The sequence below is a fragment of the Corythoichthys intestinalis genome, chromosome 19 (genome assembly GCF_030265065.1).
Source record: "Corythoichthys intestinalis isolate RoL2023-P3 chromosome 19, ASM3026506v1, whole genome shotgun sequence".
NCBI lineage: Eukaryota > Metazoa > Chordata > Actinopteri > Syngnathiformes > Syngnathidae > Corythoichthys > Corythoichthys intestinalis.
The window spans coordinates 9,358,153-9,376,110 of NC_080413.1; the positions used below are offsets into that span (position 1 = coordinate 9,358,153).

General features: G+C 37.6%; 1 protein-coding gene across 1 annotated transcript in view; it reads right to left on the minus strand.

The window, feature by feature from the left end:
- Positions 1 to 442: 442 nt before the first annotated feature.
- fig4a (FIG4 phosphoinositide 5-phosphatase a) overlaps positions 443 to 17,958 on the minus strand; it is an 87,300-nt gene continuing 69,784 nt past the window's right edge. Inside the window, exons 23-24 of the mRNA XM_057822608.1 lie at positions 11,860 to 11,937; positions 443 to 2,399 (exon numbers count right to left, since the gene is read on the minus strand). Of these exons, the coding sequence (XP_057678591.1) occupies positions 2,222 to 2,399; positions 11,860 to 11,937 (256 nt within the window). The 3' untranslated portion in view covers positions 443 to 2,221. The remainder of the gene's footprint in view (positions 2,400 to 11,859; positions 11,938 to 17,958) is intronic.

Below are 17,958 nucleotides of genomic sequence, written 5' to 3' on the forward strand. Positions count from 1 at the left end.
TCATAAGGATTCAGTAATGCCCATGATGTCATGTCATACAGTCATTATGACGTCATATGACAGTTTTATGGCGCCACTGTCAAATAAAGTGTTGCCTATTAACCCAAATAAATCAACAAATAAATGGCACTGGACTATAAGCCGCAGGATTCAAAACGAGGGGAAAAAGTAGCGGCTAATAGTCCGAAAATTACGGTAGTTCAAAATAAACAAGAGACTTATAACGTTATATCGTGAAATTGATCACGCGAACTAGAGATGTCCCGATCGATCGGGTCCGATCACGTCATTTTCAAAGTATCGGAATCGGCAAAAAAATATCGGACATGCCTTTTTTAAATATGTATACAGTGGGGAGAACAAGTATTTGATACGCAGTGTATCAAATACTTGTTCTCCCCACTGTATATTTTTTAATTAAATTGTTTTCTAATTGTATTTAAGGTTACAGACATAATGTGTTACACTCTTCCAGAGTCTTTAGTTTAAGTTTAAGGTAGGGGCGAGAATTAATATTTTTTACATTTATCACGTTACAATGATTAACGCAATTAACTCATGCGCTGTACGACCCACTCATTGTCGCGTTCAAGCTATAATGGCGCCGTTTTAACCATACAGTATATAGAGCTAAAAGGTAGTGTAAAATGAGTAGAGTGAATTTTGTCAGCCTTTGGAGCCTTTTTCTTAAATGGCTAAAGCCTTACAATCCCTCTCCCAATGATTAGAATAATCGTGGGAAGCAATGTGGGGAAGAAAGGTAGTAGTTGATCTTTTTCTTAACCCCCTTTGTTATTTCCCAACGCAGAGAAGATATATCAATTGGTATCACGACGCACAGTCATGGTTGCACTTCCCATCATGCATTTGGGCAGAAGTTAAATGGCCACAGTATCATTTACTGAAAGCTCAACAAATACACTAGATGGTAATATTTAGTCACAATATACAAAGTCACATTTATCCTTTAAGAATTACAAGTCTTTCTAGCCGTGGATCCCTCTCACAGAAAGAATGTTAATAATGTAAATGCCATCTTGAGGATTTATTGTCATAATAAACAAATACAGTACTTATGTACTGTATGTTGAATGTATATATTCGTCCGAGTTTTATTCATTTTTTTCTTAATGCATTGCCAAAATGTATTTGATCAGGAAAAATTATCGGAGAATGATTGGAATTGAATCGGGAAGAAAAAAAATGCAATCGGATCGGGAAATATCGGGATCGGCAGATAATCAAACTAAAACGATCGGGATCAGATCGGGAGCAAAAAAACATGATCGGAACAACACTAACGCTAACATATGAACATGATCATTAATCATTAAACTTTTCACGTCATAGTGTAGAACCTTACACCATACAAAGTGAAATTCATCATATTAAAACGTGAATAAAGGCGGAATTGATCAGTGTGCTCGATGAAATAGGAAAATTATCACGTTATAAGAAGAAATTTAGCACGCCAAAACATGAAAATTGTTAAACCGTGAAACCCGATTAAACGTAAAATTCAATCGTGAAATCACATTGAAACATGAAATCGTAATGAAAAATTAAACAGGTTAAAACGTGACACATTTAACTGCGAAATTTAAGGAATTAAAACACGAAATTCATCACATAACGAAAAAAAAACCAACCTCCTGATGTGGCAGCATGACGCTTTCGCACATTCACACGCGAGACGGTTCATATCCAACATACAAAATCCAACGGAAAATATGTGCATAGACAAGTTCATTTTTATAACATGAAATAAAAGCAAACATAATTGAATCATCATGATCAAACTTTCAAAGTCTGCTTCAAAGATCATTCGTGGTACGTTCACATGCAAATAGCTTGCAGAAATGTCATACAGCAGTGGAAAAAAACTTTTAAGGTTCTAAATGATGTTCCTTATATTTTACGTACACATAGATAATAAAGCAATATTTGCAGACATATAATCTGAAGATCTGTGGCTGTTTGGATAGAGCGTTTTCAATTGAATTCAATTGATTTCACAGCTTCAAACAGTCTTTACTCCTCACTTTAGTCATCTTAAATCAATCGATTTCATAGCATTTCTTCAAAATAAAAGCACCTAAAAAGGCATATGCGTGGGTTTCAATAAATATGAATGGGAGTAATAAAAATCCTAAAAATAACATCATCCACATGACTCATGATCCATAAGAAAGTGTCTTTGGATTCAAAAAATAAATATCCATCACATGTATCTGTTCTTGACGTACTCCCTGTACATCAACATGTCGTCGCGGCACAGGTGCCTCACTTGACCGTAGGCCGCCATCACGTGGCTCTCGAAGACGTCTCGGCTGTCACGGTCCACTTGCGGTGGTGACGCGGCGTACACGCTGTCCTCGGGGAAGCGGGAAACCGGTTCTCTATAGGTGGAGACAGAGACAAAGGACTGTGATGTGAATGGAAGACGGGTATACACTGCTGGTCAAAAGTATTGGCACCCCTGCAATTCTTTCAGATAATGCTTAGTTTCTCCCAGAAAATGATTGCAATTACAAATGCTTTGGTAGTAATATCGTCATTGATTTTCCTTGCAATTAAAAAACACAAAAGAGAATGGAAGGAAAAAAAATCATTTTCCACAAAACAAAAAAAAAAAAGGGCCGGACAAAAGTATTTGCACCCTTTGAAAAATTGCGATGTTTCTGTAATTTGGGTAATTAACAGCTCCTGCTACTTACCTGCGGCACATAACAGGTGGTGGCAAAAACTAAATCCAACTTGCAGCCTGTTAAAATGGATTAAAGTTGACTCAACCTCTGTCCTGTGTCCTTGTGTGTGCCACATTGAGCACGGAGAAAAGAAAGAAGACCAAAGAACTGTCTGAGGACTTGAGAGGCAAAATTGTGAGGAAGCATGGGCAATCTCAAGGCTACAAGTCCCTACCGTGCGCAGTGTCATCATTAAGTGTAAAGCACACGCAGTGGCGGACTTGGCAATTTGGGGCCCTAAGGCGAACATATCCAGGGGCCCTCTTCATGGGTTAGGGGTTAAAAAGGTGAGAAGGGTGTGGAGGAAATATGTTCTGGTACACTAGGGCTGTCCTAAACGACAAATTTTCTCCTGATTAGTCAGCCGACTAGTTTTACGATTAGTCGACTAATCTAATAATTTTCTTTTTTTTTTTTTTACCAATTTAGCAATGACATTTTTGTTAACGCTTATTATTTCACAAAACCATTTTGGAACACTTAAATTCTTCATTCAAGTACAAATAATCATGTAAATAACAATAATTAAACAATGAGGTTAAATGCTGATAGCATTTACAAGTGCAAAAGAATGGAAAGTAAACAGATTCAGAACACTGACTTTGCCTTTCCAACATTATTCAAAACAATTCTTAAAAAAAAAAATTCCAGCATTATTGTATACTACTATATATAATAATAGTATAATAATTATAGTAATTATTCATTGCCAATCATATTTGTCATAAAGAGTGTCATTTGAAAGCTATTCTTAGTGTAGAATCTGTATTCTGTAGTATTTACTCAACATATTATAATATCAATTCTGAAGTATGTGGGATTAACTCCAGAAATTGTTATTTATATGACAAACATGATGTGCTTTTATTTTGAAATGTTCACCGGAGGTACGTTTGCTAAACCGCTAACTGAAAGCTTTACACACCGTAAAAAAAAATTCTTCGTCATTGCTTGTGGTGGCACTAATAGATTTTTTTTTTTCATTAGCAAATGCTGTTAACCAGCTGTTGTGTGTTATTGTATGACTAATTGGAACTGTACTGCATTGTTTCGCCACATGGTGTGCTGTTGTGTATTTTATGTTCGGTGTGAAGAAGAAGAAGAAAGTTAAAAGAGGCATTAGCGGCCTGTTCTCAACCTCTCCCTCACTGCACTTTGGCTCTCATGGAGAGCACGTTCGCTCATGTGTTCGAAATAAACGATAGCCGACGTGCAAAGTAGCAACTAGCAAGTGAGCTGTAAAAATAGCGAGCTTAGTGGCGTGAAAAACGTGGGGAGCTAAGTGAAGCTAACGAACAGCTAAGCGATACTAAACGGAGCTAAGCGAAGCTAAACGGCGCTAAATGAAGCTAAGCGACTGATACTCAGTCAGTCGTCGTGGAACAGTCCATTGTAGTGCGTGTGTGTGGGGGAGAGGTAATATAAATGCAGTATTCAAATGGCTTTCTTTTTTGTTTTTGTTTGGTATGCTGACATAATTATACATGGCTCGCAAGACAATTGCAAAGACAATGACCCAGAAGTTAAAAAAAAAATTAAAAAATTAAAAAGACGTCACTTTGTATATTGCTATACAGTGCCTTGCAAAAGTATTCGGCCCCCTTGAACCTTTCGCCACATTTCAGGCTTCAAACATAAAGATATAAAATTTTAATTTTTTGTTAAGAATCAACAACAAGTGAGACACAATCGCGAAGTGGAACAAAATTTATTGGATAATTTAAACTTTTTTAACAAATAAAAAACTGAAAAGTGGGGCGTGCAATATTATTCGGCCCCCTTGCGTTAATACTTTGTAGCGCCACCTTTTACTCCAATTACAGCTGAAAGTCGCTTGGGGTATGTTTCTATCAGTTTTGCACATCGAGAGACTGACATTCTTGCCCATTCTTCCTTGCAAAACAGCTCGAGCTCAGTGAGGTTGGATGGAGAGTGTTTGTGAACAGCAGTCTTCAGCTCTTTCCACAGATTCTCCATTGGATTCAGGTCTGGACTTTGACTTGGCCATTCTAACACCTGGATACGTTTATTTTTGAACCATTCCATTGTAGATTTGGCTTTATGTTTTGGATCATTGTCCTGTTGGAAGATAAATCTCCGTCCCAGTCTCAGGTCTTGTGCAGATACCAACAGGTTTTCTTCCAGAATGTTCCTGTATTTGGCTGCATCCATCTTCCCGTCAATTTTAACCATCTTCCATGTCCCTGCTGAAGAAAAGCAGGCCCAAACCATGATGCTGCCACCACCATGTTTGACAGTGGGGATGGTGTGTTCAGGGTGATGAGCTGTGTTGCTTTTACGCCAAACATATCGTTTTGCATTTTGGCCAAAAAGTTCAATTTTGATTTCATCTGACCAGAGCACCTTCTTCCACATGTTTGGTGTGTCTCCCAGGTGGATTGTGGCAAACTTTAAACGAGACTTTTTATGGATATCTTTGAGAAATGGCTTTCTTCTTGCCACTCTTCCATAAAGGCCAGATTTGTGCAGTGTACGACTGATTGTTGTCCTATGGACAGACTCTCCCACCTCAGCTGTAGATCTCTGCAGTTCATCCAGAGTGATCATGGGCCTCTTGGCTGCATCTCTGATCAGTTTTCTCCTTGTTTGAGAAGAAAGTTTGGAAGGACGGTCGGGTCTTGGTAGATTTGCAGTGGTCTGATGCTCCTTCCATTTCAATATGATGGCTTGCACAGTGCTCCTTGAGATGTTTAAAGCTCGGGAAATCTTTTTGTATCCAAATCCGGCTTTAAACTTCTCCACAACAGTATCTCGGACCTGCCTCGTGTGTTCCTTGGTTTTCATAATGCTCTCTGCACTTTAAACAGAACCCTGAGACTATCACAGAGCAGGTGCATTTATACGGAGACTTGATTACACACAGGTGGATTCTATTTATCATCATCGGTCATTTAGGACAACATTGGATCATTCAGAGATCCTCACTGAACTTCTGGAGTGAGTTTGCTGCACTGAAAGTAAAGGGGCCGAATAATATTGCACGCCCCACTTTTCAGTTTTTTATTTGTTAAAAAAGGTTAAATTATCCAATAAATGTTGTTCCACTTCACGATTGTGTCCCACTTGTTGTTGATTCTTAACCAAAAAATTAAATTTCATATCTTTATGTTTGAAGCCTGAAATGTGGTGAAAGGTTGCAAGATTCAAGAGGGCCGAATACTTTTGCAAGGCACTGTATGTCCCTCTAAGCCCCTCATTTACTGCAAAATGGTTCCGAATTTGTGCCATTCGTTTGTGCTACTTGTTAGACACCCCTTTTGATTTGGGGACATTTGGGGCACAGGTCCTGTTGATATCAGGTAACTTCCTGTTAATCTGGGGACATTTGGGGGTCACTTCCTGTTGATTTGGGGAAATTTTGGAGACACATCCTGGTGATATCAGGACACAGAATTTCAAGGGGCTGTAATAGTAAATGGTACAAAAATCACAAGAACCTATGTTTCTTGCCATTGAAAATGAATGGGAAATTTGGACGTACATGGCAGTCGATGGCATCCCATTAGAAATGGATGGGAGAGTTTTTGGTTAAATTGGGGGGAAGTATACATTTTTGCCAAATTCTGTATACAACATTAATGCCCCTTACCGTCCTAAAATTTTTGATGTGTATATTATGTAATATGGTCAAAAAAAATTTCACATGAATGATCGTGTTTTGATCGCTTGCAGCCCTCCCAGTCCAGATGGATTGGACGTCTATCGGCGTCAATGGTATCCAATGAATTAAAATGAGTTTGAGACCCTAGCTTTTACAGTTACAAAAAAAAAAATCTAAATGATTATCTTTCATTTGAAGTAGTAAAAGCCTTCTCGCATGATCCCTTGTTACCCCTTTCAACCTGTCTTTCACCAAATGTGCCCCTACGAGTGTGTGTGATGCACACATGCTCATACAGGTGTGTGTGTTACACAACAGCGCTATTTTAAGATTTCTTATGGCACCCAAAACACGTGGAAGCCCCCCTTCGGCCCAGGAGGAGGATGTGTCATTGGATGGGTCGCCTTCTTGCCTGTTTGTCGGATTTCTTCACGGGTTGCGCAATCCACCTCACAACCTGCGGTGAATGTTCGTTCATTGGCTGTCAACCCTGCCACTTCAAATGGATTGGAGGTTGAGAAGATTGTGAACAAATACACAAAATTGATTGGAGGAATACCTAAGTACATAAAAAAATAGTATTGCAAAAAAAAAAAAAATACTAAAGATAGAAATTTTAATTAAAAAATGGTAAAAAATATTAAAAATCATGAAGCGAATTTTTTCAAAAGAAAATATTCAAAATCAAATGTTTATATTTTTTTGAATTAATAATTAGTACAAAAATAAAAAGGCAAACTTTTTTCCCTCCTTTTCATTTTTTATATTTGCGCTCAATTTTTTTTTATAAGAAAATATATATAATTATATGCATGTCATTTTGAAATGATACATTTTATTTAAATATTTGATTTTACAAATATTTTTTAATGAATGTCGACATATTTGACTATAATTTTTTTTTTTAGTTTTTTGATTTATTTTTTAAAAATTTTCTATTTCAATCATATCTTTTTTCCAATATACTGTACATGTGATTTTAAAATGATTTAAACATTTTTTTAAAAAATATTTGATATCACAAATTTAAAGAATGTTCTACATTTTTAACGATCTTTTTAAAAACAATTAATATTTTGTTTTATTTTTTAAACTTTCTTTTCCAGTATACCTATATTTTCTATTTTTTCAAATGTATCTATTTAATTTTATTTTTTTTTAATTTAGGATTTTCCAGTTTTCAGTTGTATATTTCAATGATTATTTGCATGTATTTATGTATTCTGTATATTGATGTATATCTGTTAAATGCAAATTCACACATTTTTTCAACCCAGTCATGAAAAAAATATATTAAAAATTTTTTTTTGAAGAACTTTTCTTTTTTTTTAATTGCACATTTTATGAACGAGCAAGTACACTGCTGGCTAAAAGTATTGGCACACCTACAATTCTGTCAGATAATGCTCAATTTCTCAAAACACATAAGAGAATGAAATTTTTTTTTTTTTTTAAATCAATATCTTATTACACAAAACTACCAAAATGGGTCGGACAAAAGTATTGGCATCTTCAGCCTTATACTTGGTACCACAACCTTTAAACAATATAACTGCGAACAACCGCTTCCGGTATCCATCAAAGAGTTTCTTACAATGCTCTGCTGGAATTTTAGACCATTCTTCTTTAACCAACTGCTTCAGGTGTCTGAGATTTGAAGGGTGCCTTCTCCAAACTGCCATTTTCAGATCTCTCCAGAGGTTTTCTATGAGATTCAGAACTGGAATCATAGCTGGCCACTTTAGAAGTCTCCAGTGCTTTCTCTCAAACCATTTTCTAGTGCTTTTTGAAGTGTGTTTTGGGTCATTGTCCTGCTGGAAGACCCATGACCTCTGAGGGAGACCCAGGTTTCTCACCCTTGGCCCTACATTATGCTGCAAAATTTGTTGGTAGTCTTCAGACTTCATAATGCCATGCACACGGTCAAGCAGTCCAGTGCCAGAGGCAGCAAAGCAACCCCAAAACATCAGGGAACCTCCGCCATGTTTGACTGTGGGGACCGTGTTCTTTTCTTTGAAGCGCTCGTTTTTTTCCTGTTAACTCTATGCTGATGGCTTTTCCAAAAAGCTCTACTTTTGTCTCATCTGACCAGAGAACATTCTTCCAAAACATTTTTAGCTTTCTCAGGTAAGTTTTGGAAAATTCTGGCCTGGGTTTTTTATATCTCTAGGTCAGAAGTGGGGTCTTCCTGGGTAGAGTCCCTTTTCATTCAGATGCCGACAGCTAGTACGGGTTGACACTGTTGTACCCTCAGACTGCGGGACAGCCTGAACTTGTTTGGATGTTAGTCGAGGTTCTTTATCCACCGTCCGCACAATGTTTCGTTGAAATTGTCATTTTTGTTTTCCAACCACATCTAGGGAGGTCAGCCACAGGGCCATGGGCCCTTTACACTTATTGATGACACTGCGCACGGTAGACACAGGAACATTCAGGTCTTTGGAGATGGACTTGTAGCCTTGAGATTGCCCATGCTTCCTCACAATTTTGCTTCTCAAGTCCTCAGACAGTTCTTTGGTCTTCTTTCTCTTCTCCATGCTCAATGTGGTACACACACACAGGAAAAAAAATGCCACTTCTAAAACGAGTAAAAAATTACGTGAAATGAGATAAGATTTGCTTATAACAAGAACATCTTGCCAATGGAACAAGCAATTTTGTCTTGGTCACAAATTTCAAATTCTTTGACATACAACAACTTTTTAAAGTAACGGAAATAGTTACTTTCCCTGGTAACTAGTTACTTTTACTATAGAGTACCGTAATTTCCCGAATATAAGGCGCACCCTTGTATAACGCGCACCCCAAATTTACTTGTAAAATCTAGGGGAAATTATTGTACCCGTGTATAACGCGTACCCTAATTTTAGCACCAATAAATAGAAGAATACAAGAAAACAGAGCTCGTGTACAGATACAGAAATGTCATTTTACTGACTGGTGAAACACAGCACATAGCATATAGCACATTGGTAGTAGGCATGTGCCGGTATGAGATTTTGACGGTACGATAACCGTGAGCAAAAATACCGCGGTTTCACGGTATCACGGTATTGCAATTATAGCTCCCAAATTTTGAGATGTATGGGTTTAAAAAAAAAAAAAAAAAAAAAAAAATTTCCATTGAACAGGTTTTTTTTTCAGAACATATTTGCAAATTGGAACATGAATATAATGTGAAAATAAATTAATGTGAAAATAAATAAATTAACAAAAAATAACAAATATTTTATATAAGATTAAAATAAATAGAACCTAGAGTATACCCACAGCCAGAGCTCAAGTTGCTCAATAATAGAGCAAGAACAAAATAATTGCTATAAAAAAGTAAGAACATTTCTAAATCAAATTAAAAATATATACTGTATGACTTTTTTTTGAGGGGGAGAAGCTGAAGTTTCGCCATTTTCAGCCACTGTGTCAACTCTCTTCTACATGATGTCATGCCTTTGTGTTAGAAAGAACAAAGAATTCATAAGTTAATAAGTTAGTTAAAAATGTATAAGTTAGTTTTATAAGTTAGTTAAAATGTAAATATTGTTGAGGTTTCAAGGTTTCATCTAAAACAAAAAGTGATGAGTGAGACCTCCTTTCGCAATTAGCGATCTTTGACGCGATCCTTTTTTTCCTCCCCCCTTCATTCAAGCTTGTTTCTCACTCAGCGGCTGTGAGACATAAAACGTCGACCAAGCTGCTCTCCCAGCTTAGCCTAGGCTAACATTCGTCTTTGTAAGTTTTAGTTAGTTTGTATATTGAATTTGAAAGGAAAATGTATGTTTTGTTTTTGGCGACCTTTTTCATGGTGCTACTGCTATCCTGTTGAACCTACTCACATGTGGAAAAATACAATTGTATAACGTTTTAAATGTATTCATTTGTATATTTCACCACGTTTTCAGAGCTCAATAAATTGAAGAAAAGTACGCCTTGTGTTTCGAGGGTTGGTTTTTGGGTTTGCTGGCTGTTTAGCAGAATAGCGTTACTGACACTCACGGCAACAAACGGGAAGGGTGAGCGCTGCCGCACGAACCCACTTCGGCTGCATTTTGGCACATGAAAAATAGCGAGTACCGTACTAAGGTATGACGGAAAATTTTAGTGGTTTTGAAACCGCGACATTTTCACACTACGGTAAACCGTGAAACCGGTAACCGGCACATGTCTAATTGGTAGTTGGTTAAAAAATTACCGTAAACTGACAATATGCACTGTAATAATATGATCTGATAACTTCTTCAACTTACCAGAATCCAGGAGAAAACAAAACAGATGTGACTTTTCTTTTAAAAGCTGCTGTATAACTTGCTTGTTTCATCATGATGAATAAATGTTTCTTCCATGGATTGATACGGTAAAATGAAAGTGAGAACTTACGTCGGAAATCTGAGAGAGCTCATCGCTGTATACACGACAGTAACAATAGGAACTATTGTTATTTGAGTTTGAGTTTCCCGACAGACAGATATAGTTGACGGACACAGGAAGTCTGTGTTGTGTTACGTTTGTTAAGGTCCGAGTTGCAGAGCTGCAATAAACGTTGACTCAAATGAGTTCAAGAAACTAAATTCTGTGCTTTATGAAGAGTGAAAAAAGCAGAATTTAACACAGACGAAATCATTCGACCGATCAGAGTGAAGTATTACCGGAACAAAATGGTGATGTCACGTACCGTAATGGTCGGCAACGGATCGCCGCATACGTTTCTTCAACACAACATGGCCGTGTCAATTAAAAACAAAACGGTTTTTAAATATATATAATATATATATATTTCTGTCTCCATCCCTGTACCCGTGTATAATGCGCACCATGATTTTACAAGTTGATTTTGGGGAAAAAAAGTGCGCGTTATATTCGGGAAATTACGGTAATTCAGTTACTAACTCAGTTACTTTTTGGAAGAAGTAGTGAGTAACTATAACTAATTACTTTTTTAAAGTAACGTGCCAAACACCGGTTGCAACCCTAGTAAGAAGTTTATTTTTAAAGCAGTGTGAAGTGTAAAAAGGTCCTTCACCTCTCACCTGCGCTTTGACAACACCCGACCTTGCGGCTTCCTTTTATTCCTCCCTCTCGGCATCCAACGTAGCAAACTTGTCACACGTGCGTGTAAAGTAAAACAGGGCATTTTATCACTGGGAGCGCATGCACGCGCTACCAAGAAGAGTGCAAAGTGCCCGCACATTTCCAAGACACGTGTCGATTTCTTGGCGACGAGAGGGACACGAGCGGTTCTGAGTCACTGGGTGAAACAGCAGGACGAGAGTGGCCGAGCTAAGGCTCAGTAGATAAAACGCGCGGCGGTCAGAGGGAGATGTCCCTGGACGGCACTTAGCGATGAGCAAGCTCACTTGGCTTGAATGGCTTTTCTTCTTTAGATTTTCTTTAAAAGCTCGGCACGGCAGGGAGAGGGAAACGGACCCGCCGCACGTGAGCGAGGATTAATGTTTGTCCGCTTTTGTTTTTCCCGGCGGGTCACGTTTTACTCACAAGCTGATGATGTTTGCCAAGTGGAGGTGCTCACTCCTCGCTGTTCGCCGCTGCTGGCTCTCTCCCAGTCGCGCAAACCTGTCAAAACATGGACACAAGTCGATAAAAAGCATCTTTTGACCAAACACGTGTCATGACGGCTTTCTAAGATGAGCTAAACATGACTTCCTCACGCGTGGTCGTGAAATTTGGGGTACCATCTGGCTCTGCTCTATATTTTTAATATTAATGTATTGATTAGCCACGCTAACGTGTTTGGAAGCGGTCCAACCTCGTCATCCTATAATGAATGCGCGTTAATTCTCATTACACGCGACTGCAAAGTGGATAGGAGGCACATTTATCACAAGAAGAACTTGAGAAACTGGGGTGAACCCCCGTTTGGCCTTACTCACGCATTCCAAACGTGACGGAAACGTAATTAAGAATCACGTTCTAAAAATGTGTGAAAAATTTGCTTTGTTTTGCCAAATGCAGAAGTGAAATTTATGGAGCCCCCCCTCCACCCCCCGGGTGCCGGGTAGAAAAAATATTCTTCATAGCTACTGTAATATCTACCCACAGTTGACTAAACTGTACCCACAAGATACTATCTATGTCCAAAGTTTAGTCATTTGTATACACAGATTAATAAATACAGTATAGTGATCTGTATCCACAGATTAATAAACTGTACGCGCAGTTTAGTAATCTGTACCCGCAGATTAATAAACTGTACGCACAGTTTAGTAATCTGTACCCGCAGATTAATAAACTGTACCCATAGTTTAGTAATCTGTACCCACATTTTAATAAACTGTACCCATAGTTTAGCAAGTCAGAAAAAAATATTTTTCATAGCTAATATGTACCCACAGATTAATAATATGTAACCACAGATTACTAAACTGTACCTACAGATTACTAAATTGTACTCATTGCCTCAACTGTATCCAGTTTAGTAATCTGTACGCAGAGATTGATAAACTGTACCCACAGTTTAGTAGTCTGTACGAACAGATTAATAAACTGTACCTACAGTTTAGTAAGAAAGAAATATTTTTCATCGCTAATATGTCCCCACAGTTTACTAAACTGGATCAACAGGATGCTAAACTGTATCCACAGTTTAGTCACCTGTATGCACAGATTAATAAACTCTACCCACAGTTTAGTAATATGTATGCACAGATTAATTAACTGTACGCACAGTTTAGTCAGTAAGAAAAAATATTTTTCATAGCTAATACCCATCCACAGATTAATAATCTGTACCCACAGATTACTAAACTGTACCCACAGTTGCCAAAAATTTACCCAGTTTAGTAATCTGTAATGTCAGATTAATAAACTGAAGCCACAGTTTAGTAAGAAAAAAAAAGATTTTTCATAGCTAATACTGTACGTAACCAGTTTAATAATCTGTAGCCTTATAATACTAAACTGTAATCACAGATGACTAAATTGTTGCATAGTTGCATCCAAATTGTTGCAGTTGCATCAACTGTATCCACAGTTTAGTAATCTGTACGCAGATTAATAAACTCTACCTACGCTTTAGTAATTTGCACACAAGATTAATAAACTGTATCCACAGTTCAGTAAGAAAAAATATTTTTCATAGCTAACACCCACCCACAGTTTAATAATCTGTACCCACAGTTTAGTAATATGTGCGCATAGATTAATTAACTGTACGCACAGTTTAGTCAGTAAGAAAAAATATTTTTCATAGCTAATACCCATCCACAGATTAATAATCTGTACTCACAGATTACTAAACTGTACTCAAAGTTGCCTAAATTTTACCCAGTTTAGTAATCTGTACTGTCAGATTAATAAACTGAAGCCACAGTTTAGTAGGTAAGAAGAAAAAAAAAGATTTTTCACAGCTAATACTGTACGTAACCAGTTTAATAATCTGTAGCTTTATAATACTAAACTGTAATCACAGATGACTAAATTGTTGCATAGTTGCATACAAATTGTTGCACAGTTGCATCAACTGTATCCACAGTTTAGTAATCTGTACGCACAGATTAATAAACTCTACCTACGCTTTAGTAATTTGCACACACAGATTAATAAACTGTATCCACAATTCAGTAAGAAAAAAAATATTTTTCATAGCTAATACCCACCCACAGTTTAATAATGTATACCCACAGTTTAGTAATATGTACGCACAGATTAATTAACTGTACGCACAGTTTAGTGAGTAAGAAAAAATATTTTTCAAAGATAATACCCATCCACAGATTAATAATCTGTACCCACAGATTACTAAACTGTACTCACAGTTGCCTAAATTTTACCCAGTTTAGTAATCTGTACTTTCAGATTAATAAACTGAAGCCACAGTTTAGTAAGAAAAAAAAAAAGGTTTTTCATAGCTAATACTGCACGTAACCAGTTTATTAATCTGTAGCCTTATATTACTAAACTGTAATCACAGATGACTAAATTGTTGCATAGTTGCATACAAATTGTTGCACAGTTGCATTAACTGTATCCACAGTTTAGTAATTTGCACACACAGATTAATAAACTGTATCCACAGTTGAGTAAGAAAAAAAATATTTTTCATAGCTAATACCCACCCACAGTTTAATAATGTGTAATCTGCACAGATTATTAAACTGTACCCACAGTTTAGTAAGAAAAAAATATTTTTCAGAGCTAATACCCACCCAGTTTAATAATCTGTACGTACAGATTACTAAACTGTACCCACATATTACTAAATTGTACTCACAGTTGCCTCAACTGTATCAACAGTTTAGTAATCTGTACGTACAGATTAATAAACTGTACCCAGTTTAGTAATCTGCACACACAGATTAATAAACTGTACCCACAGTTTAGTAAATAAAAAGAAACAACTATTTCATAGCTAATATGTCCCCACAGATTACTAAACTGTAACAACAGGATACTAAACTGTATCCACAGTTTAGTCACCTGTTTGCACAGATTAATAAACTGTATCCAGTTTATTAATATGTACGCACAGATTAATAAACTGTACCCACAGTTAAGTAAGAAAAAAATATTTTTCATAGCTAATACTGTACATACCCAGTTTAATAATTTGTATCTGTATAAATTCATGAAGCGCTGCAATATGTGTCCATGAAATAATTATATACAGTGTATCACAAAAGTGAGTACACTCCTCGCATTTCTGCAGATATTTAAGTATATCTTTTCATGGGACAACACTGACAAAATGACACTTTGATACAATGAAAACTAGTCTGTGTGCAGCTTATATAATAGAGTTAATTTATTTTCCCCTCAAAATGCCTCAAAATATAGCCATTAATATCTAAATCCCTGGCAATAAAAGTGAGTACACCACTTAGAAACTACACCCCTAAATGTCCAAATTGAGTACTGCTTGTCATTTTCCCTCCATCGTTAGTGTTACTAGGACCAGGTGTGCATAGGGAGCAGGTGTGTTCAAATTTGTAGTGCAGCTCTCACACGCTTTCATACTGGTCAATGAAAGTTCCAACATGGCACCACATGGCAAAGAACTCTCTGAGGATTTTAAAAGATGAATTGTTGCGCTACATGAAGATGGCCAAGGCTACAAGAAGATTGCCAACACCCTGACTGCAGCACAGTGGCTAAGATCAACCAGCGTTTTAAAAGAGCAGGGTCCACTCAGAGCAGGCCTCGGGTTGGTCGTCCAAAGAAGCTGAGCGCACGTGCTGAGCCTCACACCCAAATGCTTTCCTTAAAAGATCGTCGCAGGAATGCTGTCAGCATTGCTGCAGAGACTGAAGAGGTGGGGGGGTCAGCCTGTTAGTGCTCAGGCCATACGCCACACTCTACATCAAATTGGTGTGCATGGCTGTCACCCCAGGAGGAAGCCTCTTCTGAAGACTGTACACAACAAAGCCCGCAAACAGTTTGCTGAACACATGTCAACGAAGCACATGGATTACTGGAACCATGTCCTACGGTCCGATGAGACGAAGATTAATTTGTTTGGTTCCGATTGGTCCCCAAGCATGTGTGGCGGCGACCAGGTGAGGAGTACAAAGATAAGTGTGTCATGCCTACAGTCAAGCATGGTGGTGGGAATGTCATGGTCTGAGACTGCATGAGTGCTGCAGGTGTTGGAGGGTTACATTCCATTCAGGGAAACATGAACTCCAACATGTACTGTGAAATACTGCAGCAGAGCATGATCCCCTGCCTCCAGAAACTGGGTCGCAGGGCAGTGTTCCAGCATGACAATGACCCCAAACACACCTCAAAGATGACCACTGCTTTACTGAAGAGGCTGAGGGTAAAGGTGATGGACTGGCCAAGCATGTCTCCAGATTTGAACCCAATAGAACATCTTTGGAGAATCCTCAAGTGGAAGGTGCGCAAAGTCTCAAATACCTGGCAGCTCCGCAACGTCTTCATGGAGGACTGGAAGAGCATTCCAGTGGCAAACTGTGAAGCTCTGGTCAACTCCATGCCCTGGAGAGTAAAGGCAGTTCTGGATAATAGTGGTGGCCACACAAAATATTGACAGTTGGCATGCTGTAAATTAATATTGACAACTTTCACTAAGGGGTGTACTCACTTTTGTTGCCAGGGGTTTGGATATTAAAGGCTATATTTTGAGTTATTATGAGGAGAAAATAAATGAACTCTATTATATAAGCTAAACAGATTACTTTTCATTTTGTCAAAGTGTCATTTTGTCAGTGTTGTCCCATGAAAAGATATACTTAAATATCTGCAGAAATGCGAGGGGTGTACTCCCTTTTGTGATACACTATGCTTTTACATTAAATAAGCTGGTAATTTGATGAAATCAGGACACATTGAATGACACTTTTATTGGTTTAACTGCCATTTCAATTCACGAATTAAACATTTAATTATTTATTTCAAGATGTATTCATATATTGCATTCTGTCCCATTTGGCCATCCATACGAAAGAACATTGCTGTAATGAAAAGAACACGTGCACACAAGTGGACAAAAGTGTAGCTGACAATGTCCTCTGACCCATATGACCCTGAGGAGACTACTTGTTATAAATAATAATAATAAAGACTATAGTGTAGTTATCAATAGAAGTACTTTCCTGGACAAGGGAGGAAAAAAATAGTAACGCAGGTTTTAACTTGACACTGAAAAGCTCGTCAGGCAGCCAGAGGAGGAACACAAGAGAGCCGAGGATCTTCTTTTCTCACGTACGACAGCCAGCGGTAATAATTGACAGTTTTCTATATCGAGTGGCTCATAGGGTGCACTTGGCAATGGAGCCTGTTGTGTCCCTTGCTTGTTCACAAGAACTCACAGTGCCTTAAGTTCGCGCTAACTAGCGGAACCTTTCGAATCAAACACAATCTGCTTGGATTTTACATTCAGTTTGATTAAAAGAAAATAAAAGATTCAAAAGCTTGTATAACTGATCATGTTTGAAAAGGGGACATGATGTGGAGATTGTACCTATCAGTGTTGTTTTTGGCTGCCATTTTAAATTCTTTTGGAAGTTTTAAACGAATTATTGATAATTCGTGCAATTGCTATTTGAAATTGTACCCGCAGTATTTGTTAAGGATTTAGCAATGGTTGTAGGCGGTGGATCCAATGAATTGAATTATAATAAATTTTTATAGGAAAATCTCGCTTGACATACAACCATTTCAATTTAAAAACCAGGTCCTGGGACAAATTAAATTTGCATTAATTTTTTTACGGTGCTTTAAAGACAACACGTGATTGAACACGCCGGCGTGATAATAGGACTTGTGCCTGCCTGTGTTTATTTATGTGACTATATTGTTACGTCTAATTGGTTGCAACGTCTCATCTCAATCTAATATGCAGAATAAAGAGGAAAAACGTAACAACTCTAGTGTAGCCCAGAGTAGGGAGTAAGAGTAGCTTTCTTCTTCGCAAATCTACTCAAGTAAAAAGTATGACAGTGTAAAACTCTTAAAACTTTCTCAGTTACTCAAGTAAATATAACTTAGCAGGGTTGTTTTTGGCAGCCCTTTTAATTTTCGTCTAAGTCATAGTCTTTTGGACAACAATATTTACTAGTCATAGTCATGTATTCGTCATCTCAAAATGTGTTTGTCTTCATCTTTGGTTTTTGTTGA